Raw genomic sequence first — 12,095 nt, 5'->3', positions numbered from 1 at the left:
TTTCTCCTCCACTGCCTCACAAATTTGGGAGATCAGAACTGCAAGCATCACTTTCTAACATTGCATCTTCTTTGATCCTCACAAACAACTATAAACGGTGTAACCAGTAAGTTTTTCTTTTTATTGGCGTGTCATTACTATTGATTATATTTCTTTCTCCCATTTTTTCCAAGCCCCCCAACTAACTTATGTATGCCTACTAAACTACAGATGCCTAGTATTTTTGTACTCTGTTTTTTAGTATGTCTTTATTTTTCATACACTTGCAGATTACATTGTATAACTGCACAGGAAATCCCCTGAAGAAGGAATTCACATTTCAAATACTCCGAAACATGTTGGATTTTTCCATATGTATCATTCACGTATGAGTTCTTCAGAAGTAGAACCTGTATGTTTAGGATCATTTGCAGTTTCTGTATATCTGATTGTTTTTTATTCATGTGTAATTTCGAATAAAGTTATATTTTTTATATACTCTGTTATCTTTCACCCTTATACCTATTTATACTTTTCATCTCCTTCCCACCCACAAAATCCCTGGGGTCGCCCCCTATTTGGGTTATATATATTTTTTCGTAGTCATGGGGATAGAGATCCTATGCACAGGGGAAATAAATGCATCATTGGCTGCCACTCAATTAAAATACAATTTCAGTCCAGTTGTTGATTTTATGTTTATTCAATATAAATAAAGGTTAAAGAAAAATTAAATAATTACTTGAACCCCCCCATTTCATGCTTCAGGGGGATTTTCTGTTGCACGTTGTTTTCATGTTTTGGATGCATATTTATTTTTTGGTTGTTTGCCCTCACAGATTTTTTTAGCATTCTCAATTTTGGCATTTTTGGTTTATCACGTTTCATTATTACAGTGTGAGGCAAACAGTCACCTGATGCTTATTTCTTTTAATTGAGAGGCAGCCAATGATACATTTATTTACCCATCTGCATTGGATCTCTATCCCCATGACTATGCTCGGGGGATGAAGTGAAACACATTGGGGGTGTGGCCTGGTTGGAGCCCGGGTTGAGATGCGCAGCTTATAGGACCTTTTTCCTTTCTAAATGATATTAGGAGCTGGGACGAGCACCATCCTTGACTGCACTCCTAGCGATTTGCCATGGAAGAGGACCCGGTGGGGCCTTAAGTAAAAAGTATCTACAATTTAAATTTGCAATATAATCACACAAACCGTATAGCTGGGGGCTTTAACCATTTTGTGTCCAGAGGTCACTGGTGTCTAGATGCCCAGGTCCAATTTAGGAGATAAACACTGCAGCCTGAAATTGGCAGTGTTTCTTTGCAAACTAAAGGCTTTCATTTTTCTCATTGAAGGCTCCAGTCTGCATGCGATCGGTTGGTCATAGTTGACACAGTAGTCATAAGATCGGGAACCAAGCTGGTTCTCAATTGTCAGTGGAGCCCTAAACTGTCAGTGACCGCTGAAATTAACAGCCACCAGCTGCATTAAAGCAGTGTATACACATATTGAATTTCATCCAGTTGAGCAGGAACCCCTCTTTGCTCAACAGAAGCCAGTCGTTAGGCCAGCTTCTGTTGAACAGTCCTGCTGGAAAAGCAGCATTCAGTCAGCATGTACAGCCAATGGCTCCAGTGCTGATCAGTGTATTCTGTGTAGGGGATGTCCTCATTGTCCAGAATACAATAGCGCAACAGGGGACATTCACATATCTTGCGTGGATGTGGGAATCTGTCAGTTTTTTTTTTTCGTTCAACCTGCTGGTTGAATGAAAAAACACTGTCCATGTATACTCAGCTTAAAACTGCATTTGAGCATCACAAACCAAGAATGCCAAATAATTAATTTCTAATATTTATTGCAAACTCACCCATCCATCCATGCCCCAATGCTTTATTTTGCTGAAAAATCACTTTGAAAAACACTACCTAGCATTTCTGGCTGTGGCCATCTTGAATAAGTGCAGATGATTCATGTAGCATTTACTTCATTGAATACATCTGCACTTAGCTGATAAAAATCCTCCTCCCCTCTTAAAGACTCTTGGGATGTATGACTTTATTTACCTAGGCATGGAAACCAGGAAGTAACTGAATGTAAGAAAAGGCTAAAACAAGTAAAAATGATATACTTTTCTATCTATTTACTAATGCTAGCAGCATAAGGATTAAAAATAGTTAATCGAGAGAGTGAAGTTCCACTTTAAGTGTCAGCTGGTGGCTCTGAAGGAGAGAACTTTATAAACGTATCCCCAGCACGATGCTGGGAAACACATACACAGATGGAAGAGTTAAAGCGGAGTTCCACCTAAAAATGGAACTTCCACTTTAAGTGAAGTTGACCCCCTGCAACTCTTTTTTTTGGGGGGGGGCGGATACTCTCTTTTTAGAGACATCCAGCTCCCACTTCCTTACGGGGCTTCGCGGGGCTGGAAGGAAGTTCACCTCTCCCCCCTCCCTCTGTGCAATCTTCTGGTACACGTCACAGGTCCCAGAAGATTGCCTGGCCAATCATAGTACGCAGCACGACTCACGCATGCGCAGTGCATGCCTGGCTGTAGCTTCACAGCCGGTCGCCCACAGTCAAAATGCCGGCACCGCAGAGAGGAGGGGGAGAGGAACGGGGCTTCGTTCACCCGCATCGCTGGATCGTGGGACAGGTGAGTGTCTTATTAAAAGTCAGCAGCTACACTTTTTGTAGCTGCTGACTTTATATGGGTGGAACTCCACTTTCAAGTGCTTTTCAGAGTTCATAGCATGGCAGAGGTAGACAAAGGAAAGTGTTTCTCAACCTAAAGGAGAAGTATAGCCAAAGCTTGTTTGGCTGTACTTCCCTGTGGATCATAGGAGTGCATTTCCTTTTGCACTCCTGTCACCTGTTTACAGTAGAGAGCTGGCTGAAGTTTTCTCTCTGCTGATGTCACTGCTGTCAGTCCATGCACTGCATCATTACGACAATGGAAGTGGGGATCCGCCAGGTGTCTGGACTGACATCCTGAGCCCTCCACCACCCAGCACTTAAATGAGTGAGGAGACAGCAGAGAGCTGTGACTGACAGTCTACAGCTCTCGGCTCACGGAGCTCTGAAAACCAAGCGATTGTTGGTGTTTGATCGCTCGGTTCTCAGTGTAGAGGCACTGGGGGACAGATGCAGCATTGGACTGATGCTGCATCCTCCTAGGTAAGTATGAATCCTTAAAAAAAATCCCTGACTTCTCTAACTTTAAATGGGCAGATCTCTGATATCTGTTGAATTATTTAAGTTGATATATGAAATGAACTATTGTACTTACTGCACAACACATTTTTCATTCATAACATTTGCTTTGAACCCAAGAACAGCAAATACAACCAAAGTGGCCAGCACTGAGGTAAAGAAGTTGATGAACGAGACAAGAGCTGCATCAAACTGGCAGTTATTATCTTGCTTGTTATAGCTTGAAAAGGCAATTACACCACCAAAGCCTAGTCCTAGGGCAAAGAAAACTTGCGTTGCTGCCTCCCTCCACACCTGGGGATCCAGCATCTTCTCAATCTGGAATGAAATCATTTTAAATAAATTAGCTAAACTATCCTTTTTAAGCAGTTCCACTCTGGAAATATGAAACAATTCACAATACTACCTGAGGGGTTAACATATGAAGAATTCCATCAACAGATCCTCTAAGCAACAATCCACGTACAAGGAAGCATATTAGTACCACATATGGGAAGAGGGAGCTAAAGTACATAACCTGAAAAGTAATACAAGAAAAAAAGTGTGTTCATCAACAAATCACCTGGAGAGCATTGCAATGTAAGTAGATTTGTATAAAAGGAAGCTACTCTAGATCCGTGTCAAAGTATTTATTATATATATATTATATATATAACAATTGGACAGGTCTGTGCTGTCTGTGGGTAGTTAGACAGACAAGAACCCCTTTTTGGTATAAAAGTCAATTTTTCTTTCGTAGTACAGGATCATATGCAGAAAAATTAAAATGGACCTAAAATCTTGGGTAATGGAACTGGATAAAATGTATGTTGCACTGTAGCTTGTGTTGCAGCTTAATAATAAATAAAACATTGTTTAATTGCACTGGTTAAGCATATTAAAATAAAACTAAGCAAGAAAGAGTAGAATAGGCATTAGAGCTACAATTGATCAACCTACTGTATCTCTGATACCAAAACACAATACTAAAAACTGAATCTTTAGATGTGGTGGGTTTTGCCTTCAATATTTCTTTAGCCCTTCAAAACTCTTCTAAGCATGCTTTCGCTACAACACACCCACTGATTTCAAACATATTTTTTTTTTTTACATACAATTGCAAAATCCATTTTGTCTAAACTCTCTCAAAGGAATTACGCTGCCAGAAAATATAAGCTTAGTTGGCAGTATTCTAAATTCAAAATGAAAGCATTTCAGTAACACCAGTAAAATAATTTTTACCTTCCCTGATGACTGGATGCCTTTAATCATGGCCATTCCTACAATACTCCAAGCACAGAACAAGCACAGTGTCATTTTCCAGTTTAGCCCTCCTCCTTCTGATATTGAATTTGAAATATCCAGAGCTTCTCTATACCAGAAGTAAGTTGTAGCTGAACTTTTGTCACACTCGGATTCAACCACTGGAAAACAAAATCAAGTAATTAATCAAAATATTTTTTCCTGGTTTTTAGGTTGATCCAAGTTTATGTGAATGTTCCTCATTGTGTCCTATTGTAAAGTGTCTGGCATAAAGGACAGCTGTCACAAAAACAGGATTTTTTCTTTTCATTAAAAAAAAGGTCAATGATTTTTAAGCTTTGCATTTGCTGTCTAACTTTTTTGTTGTGTTTTTTTTTTAACTAGCATATGCAATTCAGTCACTTCCTACTTCCTGAGTGCCAAGCAGAAGGATCTGCATGAGCTGTCCTAGTGTTCTAATAAAAATACAATTTTTGTACTCACCATAAAAAAAAATTTTCACTAACCACTGGATTACAGCGCTAACTTCAGGATTAGGACACTAAGCAAAAAAGCACAGTATGGAGATGCTAGAAGTAGATCAGTTAAAGGCTAAGTTAACTTTTTTTTCTTCTAAAATCCAGCTCCCCTATAAATAAAAGCTTTCTTTGATTTTCAGAACAAGGCCTTACCTTAGCCCTTGCTATTTTCCATACAAAGTTTCAGAGACTTCCTAGTATGTAGATATAGGAAGTAAGAGTCAGTAAGACACAGGAAGCAGTTTACCAGCTAAGCTCATTAGCACACACCCTGCACCCATCAGCTAGGTTTGCATTGCATCCCTCCATGCTTGCATTTTCAATGTAAGCTGCCACAGCTGCTATGTTTGTACAGCATCCCCATGTCCCTTCAGACGGGCCAGGGTCGCATGCTAAACTCTATGGGGCAGCATGCAGCCCAATGGCCCAGGTTGGACACCACTGATGTAGTGCAAGGGCCTGTCTGGTTGGTTACAGAGTGAATGGATAGATAGGTGGATTCTTCTATTCCATAGTTTTTGTAAATCTAAAGGAAATTGTACAATCAGATTGTATAGTGTATGGCCACCTTTTACAGTATCTCACAAAATTTTGTACACCCCTCCCATTTTTGTAAATATTTTATTATATCTTTTCATGTCACAACACAGATGACATTTCAGATGACTTTGCTACAATGTAAAGTAGTGAGTATACAGCTTGTGTAACAATGAAAAGTTGCTGTCCCCTCAAAATAACTCAAGACACAGTCATTAATGTCTAAACCGCTGGCAACAAAAGTGACACCTAAGTGAAAATGTTCAAATTGGGCCATATTAGCCATTTTCCCTTCCCTGGTGTCCTGTGACTCAGTGTCTCAGGTGTGAACGGGGAGCAGGTGTGTTAAATTTGCCGTTATCACTCTCACTCTCTCATACTGGTCCCTGGAAGTTCAACATGGCACCTCATGACAATGAACTCTGAGGACCTGAAAAAAAGAATTGTTGCTCTACATATAGATGGCCTAGAATATAAGAAGATTGTCAAGACTCTGAAACTGAGCTGTCCAGTTAAACAGCCTTTTAACAGGACAGGTTTCACTCAGAACAGGCTTTGCCATGGTCGACCAAACAGGTTAAGTGCACATGCTCAGTGTCATATCCAGAGGCTGTTTTTGGGAAATAGACGTATGAGTGCTGCCAGCATTGCTGCAGAGGTTGAAGGGGTAGGGGGGTCAGCCTGTCAGTGCTCAGACCATACGCCACACACTGCATCAAATTGGTGTGCATGGCTGTCATCCAAGAAGGAAGCCTCTTCTACAGATGATGATACACAAGAAAGCCTAATGCCCCGTACACATGATCGGATTTTCCGACAACAAATGTTGGATGTGAGCTTGTTGACGGAAAGTCCGACCGTGTGTATGCTCCATCAAACATTTGTTGTCGGACTTTCTGCCACCAAATGATCGATCGTGAGTACACAAGTCCGTCGCACAAAAATCCACGCATGCTCAGAAGCAGAAGCGGCCAGTCTCATAAACTAGCGCTCGTAATGGAGAATTAACATTCGTGATGTGGCCAATTAGGAAATCTCCAAATGCAGCACATAATTCGCAAAAAACGCAAAAAGAAAAGCACGAATCAACACTCACCAAACTTCTACTAACACAAAATTAGCAGAAGGACACCAAAGGGTGGTGCTAAAGAGCTGAAAAAACACGTAGTACGTCTAGTATGTCACTACGTTCGTAACTGTTGGCCAACATTTGTGTGACCGTGTGTATGCAAGACAAGTTGGAGCCAACAACCTTCAAACAAAATTCCACAGTTTTGTTGTCGGAAAGTCTGATCGTTTGTACGGGGCAAAACAGTTTGCTGAAGACAAGCAGACAAAGGACATGGATTACTGGAACCATGTCCTGTGGTCTGTTGAGACCAAGATAAACGTATTTGGTTCAGATGGGGCCAAGCGTGTGTGGCGGCAACCAGGTGAGGAGTGTGTCTTGCCTACAGTCAAGCATGGTGGTGGAAGTGTCATGGTCTGGGGCTGCATGAGTGCTGCCGGAACTGGGGAGCTACAGTTCATTGAGGGAACCATCACAGTACATGTTGACATTCTGAAGCAGAGCATGATCCCAACCCTTTGGAGACTGGGCCGCAGGGCAGTATTCCAACATGATAACAACTCCAAACACACCTCCAAGACGACCACTGCCTTGCTAAAGAAGCTGAGGGTAAAGGTGATGGACTGGCCAAGCATGTCTCCAGACCTAAACCCTATTGAGCATCTGTGGGGCATCCTCAAACGGAAGGTTGAGGAGGGCACGGTCTCTAACATCCACCAGCTCCGTGATGTTGTCATGGAGGAATGGAAGAGGACACCAGTGGCAACCTGTGAAGCTCTGGTGAACTCCATGCCCAAGAGTAACCCTCTTGGCAGTGTTGGAAAATAATGGCAATACACACTTTAAAACAATCTACAAGGCCTTTAAATTCGTAAGTCATTGGGTACTTTCACACAAAAAAGCCCTAAGGTGGTACCTCACACCCTACAGGCTGTCCAAATTCTGCCAATCTAACTCCCCACTATGTTGGAGGATTTCTGGTGAGGTAGGCAATATTCTTCATATGTTCTAAACCTGTAAACACTTGACTAGTTTCTGGCATAGCATATTCGAATTTATCTTGAATATCACAGGAATCTTGGCACCCCCCAATCAAAGTCTGGCAATATTAAATATAGACATCGAGAATTTCCCTCTCGACTTTCAAGTTGTGATTACACACATTCCCCTGGTTGCTAGAACATTGATAGTGAAACACTGGAAATCTGATAAAGCACCTAATACTTCTGAAGTCTTCGAAACCACTCACTCCCATTATGTCTATGAATCCTTACTAGCTAGTTGATGTGGTACCAGTAAAAAGTTTGATAGGCAATGGAAAATTTGGAAAATAATGGTTTAATGTGAATTGATAGCTCATCCTCTGTTACGAACAATTCTCATCATCATCTATTTCTCTCTGCTCAAGTAGAAAGTCAGACCAAACTCTATTTTACTGTTAATCTTGTTCATATCCCAACCTAGGTTCCATTTTAATTTTATTTTCTTTTACTATCTTCTAGCTATGACTAATTTGTGATTAGCAATCTCAAGTATAGATCCTCTCCCTTATCACTGGTTTCCCTCTCAGTTTAATGCTACCTCTGCAACTTGCAATCTAATTCTAGATGTATGTAAACCATGAGCTGTTGAATGTTTGCATGTTTGTGCCTTATGAGGATAGCTTTACTAATATATACATTTTGAATTTATATTTTTCGTACTACCTGTACTCTGTACCTGTATACTGCCACCATCAGGGGGTTACAGCTCACAGTCATGTAAGGGGCCCTGTCATCCCACGGGGCCCGGATGTCCCGAGCAACTCGAGCCCCCAAGGTATTTCCACCCGCTGCCTGACAGCCACTTTCGGTCACTTCGCCACCCTTCCTGGTTTCCGGGGTAATGCCAAGCTCACTCCTCACAGCGCCGCCGATTAGAAACCTTGATGTTGTAATATGTTCGCCGATTTATGTGGGATATTATATTATTATATATATGTACACGTACACTACAATATTGACCTAGCAAAAACTCCCTCCCAGGGTACTAGCATATCAAAGGGGACTTGTTGATGTTAATATGCAAGAATACAGATGTTATATATTCTGTTGGATTTTTGTCATCTGTGGACTTTGAACCTTGTTCTATGTTGGAAGTCAATAAAGTGCATCTCTCTGGAAGAATTGGGTTGCTGCGGAAGAGTACTTACATTATCATTATAATAACTACTAATTAATTATCTACCCACGATACTACAATACAATATATCACTACACTTGAGATGCACTTCTGCTAAGATTGGTGGGGGGAGAGGTGGGCGGAAAAGTTTCCGCCCAGCTCCCCCTCCACCAACAGCAGCAGAAGTGCATCCGGAGGCTTCTAATCTGCGGCACCTGTGAGGAGTGAGCTTGGCGTTACCCCGGCAACCATCAAGTGTGGCGGAGTGACCAAAAGTATGGAGGGTCTCACAGGAAGAGGACTGAAAGAGAGGGGGGCTCCTGCTGGTCTCATCTGATGTTCTTCTCCTGCCGCTCCCCCCAGTGCCTGATTTTCTTCACATCACAAGTGGTAGAGCTGCAGTCTGCAGGCAATGAGGAGATCGAGCGGCAGGAGGAGAAGACAGAGATTGCTGCTTATATTCCCTGGAGCTCATCCCTGCAGCAGATGGAGGAGATGGGGAGCAGAGTGCTGAGCAGGGATCAGAGGTGATTGGCAGGTAGAGCTCTCCCTGATACGCCCCTCCAGTCATTAACATGCAATGACAGGGCTCCTTTCTACCCCTTTCTGCATCAATGTCCTGGCTCCTCCCCTCTACAGATGCTGGTGAGTAGCTGTGTCTGTACACACATGTACTAAGTGGAATGTTAATGTTAGGCCCCTTTCACACTGGGGCGGTGGGTGCGTCGGCGGTAAAGCTCTGCTATTTTTAGCTGCGCTTTACTGTCAATTTTGTGGCGCTATTCGGCCGCTAGCAGGGTGCTTTTAACCCCCGCTAGCAGCCGAGAAAGGGTTAAAACCACCCGCAAAGCGCCGCTGCAGCAGCGGTTTGCCGGCGGTTCGGCTGTGCTGCCCATTGATTTTAAGGGCGCTTTAGGAGTGGTGTATTCACTGTTCCTAATGTGCTACAAAGATGCTGCTGGCAGGACTTTTTTTCCGTCCTGCTAGCGCACTGCTCCAGTGTTGAAAACCCTTGGGGCTTTCACATTGGAGAGATAGCAGCGGCTCTTTCAGGACGCTTTGCAGGCGCTATTTTTAACGCTATAGCGCCTGCAAAGCACCTCAGTGTGAAAAGTAGGGATGAGCTTCGAGTTTGAGTCAAACCCTTGTTCGACTCAAACATCGCCTGTTCGACCATTCATCGAATTGTGAACATTATGGGCCGTTCATGCCAAATTCGAGTGGCGCGTCATGGCCCATAATTCACTGCGCCATCACAGTGCATTGCTGGCTGATGATTGGCCAAGCATGCACTATGACCCGCATGCTTGGCCAATCACAGTGCCGTCTGTACAGAGAGCCGTAATTGGCCAAAGCCAGGGTGGCTTTGGCCAATTATGGCTCAGGGGGTTTAGTACACGCCCCACACTATATAAGGCCGCCTGCGTGGCGGCCTTGTGTACTGTGTTGCGGCGGCAGAGAGAGATAAACAGAGAGACAGTGTCATTTGATTTAAATTAGATAGAGTAGGCAGGTGAGTCAGTTAGCTGCACTTACAGTGTATTGTGTATATATATGCATCCCAGGTGTTGTGTGTGTATATGTGTCCTTTGCACAGTGTGCACCTAAAGCTACCTGAAGAAAATTGCTGGTGTTCTTCTGATCCTATTAGTACCACAGGCAGGCAGCTGCAGTATTTACAGTTAGTGTACTGTGTCCTCTGCACAGTGTGCACCTAAAGCTACCTGAAGAAAATTGCTGGTGTCCTTCTGTTCCTATTAGTACCACAGGCAGGCAGCTGCAGTATTTACAGTAATGCCCCGTACACACGGTCGGATTTTCCGATGGAAAATGTCCGATCGGAACGTGTTGTCGGAAATTCTGACCGTGTGTGGGCTCCATCGGACATTTTCCATCGGATTTTCCGACACACAAAGTTGGAGAGCAGGAGATAAAATTTTCCGACAACAAAATCCGTTGTCGGAAATTCCGATCGTGTGTACACAAATCCGACGGACAAAGTGCCACGCATGCTCAGAATAAATAAAGAGATGAAAGCTATTGGCCACTGCCCCATTTATAGTCCCGACGTACGTGTTTTACGTCACCGCGTTTAGAACGATCGGATTTTCCGACAACTTTGTGTGACCGTGTGTATGCAAGACAAGTTTGAGCCAACATCCGTCTGAAAAAATCCTAGGATTTTGTTGTCGGAATGTCCGAACAAAGTCCGACCGTGTGTACGGGGCATTAGTGTACTGTGTCTGTCAGGGAAATGGCCGTGTTGTGGGCAATTCCGCCAGTAACCGTCATGGTTGTGCCAGACGATTTTCTGTGCTCCTGCACGCACGCAGATGCGCGACACCCAGACCATGGCAGGCTGCGCGCGCCGGTGCGTGCACACACGCGTGCACGCCCTGGTCTTGTGGGCACACCCCCCCCAGCCTATTTAAACCTGCCACTGACACTTGCAGTTTGCTGGACTATCAAACAGCTTCCTGTGTTCCTGTGCCCTGTATACTCTGAAGACCCCTGGTTTGACCTCTGCTTGGCTTGACCTGTGTTTCTGTTTATCTCCTCGCTCTGACCCCGGCTTGGCTGACTACTCGTCCATCCTCTGCCCTCTGTGTATGACCCGGCTTGTTCCTGTACCTCTCTCGGACTGTCTTCTGGTATCTTATCCCTGGCCTGGCTCCCTGTTCCTAGTTTACCCTGCTGTTGCTACTCAAGACTTCTCTCCGCACGGCTGCCACAACGCACTCTAGCAACCCGTGCACCTTTGGGCATCGCATCCCCATCATCGTATTAAATCCAGGGAAGCGCTGCACTCAGCCACAAGGACGCCCTCTCAGCAATCCGGCCTCATGCTACAGACCTGACAGTATAATCCAGCCATGACTGAGGCCGGCAGAGGTGCGTCCCCGTTAGAGACTTTGTGTCAACAAGCCATTATTCTGACCCAAGCAGTTCAGACGTTACAGGAGGGCTATCTTCAACTAACGGATAAGTTGCAACACCTGTCAGAGTCATATGCTCACGAACAATCTTCTGTGGCTCCTTTGATGATGTTCCCACCTCCAGAACCACAAGTTCCCGTTCCAGAGCGATTCTCCAGAGACCGGAAAAAGTTCAGATCTTTCAAGACTGCCTGCTTATTGTACCTAGCCCTGCAACCCCGGACTTTTGCTTTAGTGACTGTTAAAGTCGGAGTTCCTCATCTCTTTGCTGTCCGATGAACCTCAGGCCTGGGCCCATAACTTATGGGAACAAAAGAGTGCAGTCATTTGCACGGTGGATGCATTCCTGGCGGCTATGGCAAAACTCTATGAGGATCCTCAGCGTACTTCCACCGCTGAAGCCGCACTGCATTCTCTGCAGCAGGGTAGGCGA

The 12,095-nt window shown here is 44.0% G+C and overlaps 1 protein-coding gene across 4 annotated transcripts in view; it reads right to left on the bottom strand.

Annotated features, from left to right (window-relative positions):
* Window positions 1-12,095, bottom strand: part of SLC6A17 (solute carrier family 6 member 17) — a 1,431,819-nt gene that overhangs the window by 748,747 nt on the left and 670,977 nt on the right. For all 4 annotated transcript variants that reach the window (XM_073615860.1, XM_073615859.1, XM_073615858.1 and 1 more), the window contains 3 exons: window positions 4,422-4,603; window positions 3,607-3,717; window positions 3,277-3,518 (listed from right to left, as the gene is read on the bottom strand). In XM_073615860.1, coding sequence (XP_073471961.1) covers window positions 3,277-3,518; window positions 3,607-3,717; window positions 4,422-4,603 — 535 coding nt within the window. The remainder of the gene's footprint in view (window positions 1-3,276; window positions 3,519-3,606; window positions 3,718-4,421; window positions 4,604-12,095) is intronic.

Source organism: Aquarana catesbeiana, linkage group LG02 (assembly GCF_042186555.1).
Source record: "Aquarana catesbeiana isolate 2022-GZ linkage group LG02, ASM4218655v1, whole genome shotgun sequence".
NCBI lineage: Eukaryota > Metazoa > Chordata > Amphibia > Anura > Ranidae > Aquarana > Aquarana catesbeiana.
The sequence above is the reverse complement of the archived record's forward strand: the minus strand, read 5'-3'. Positions and strand labels throughout refer to the sequence as shown.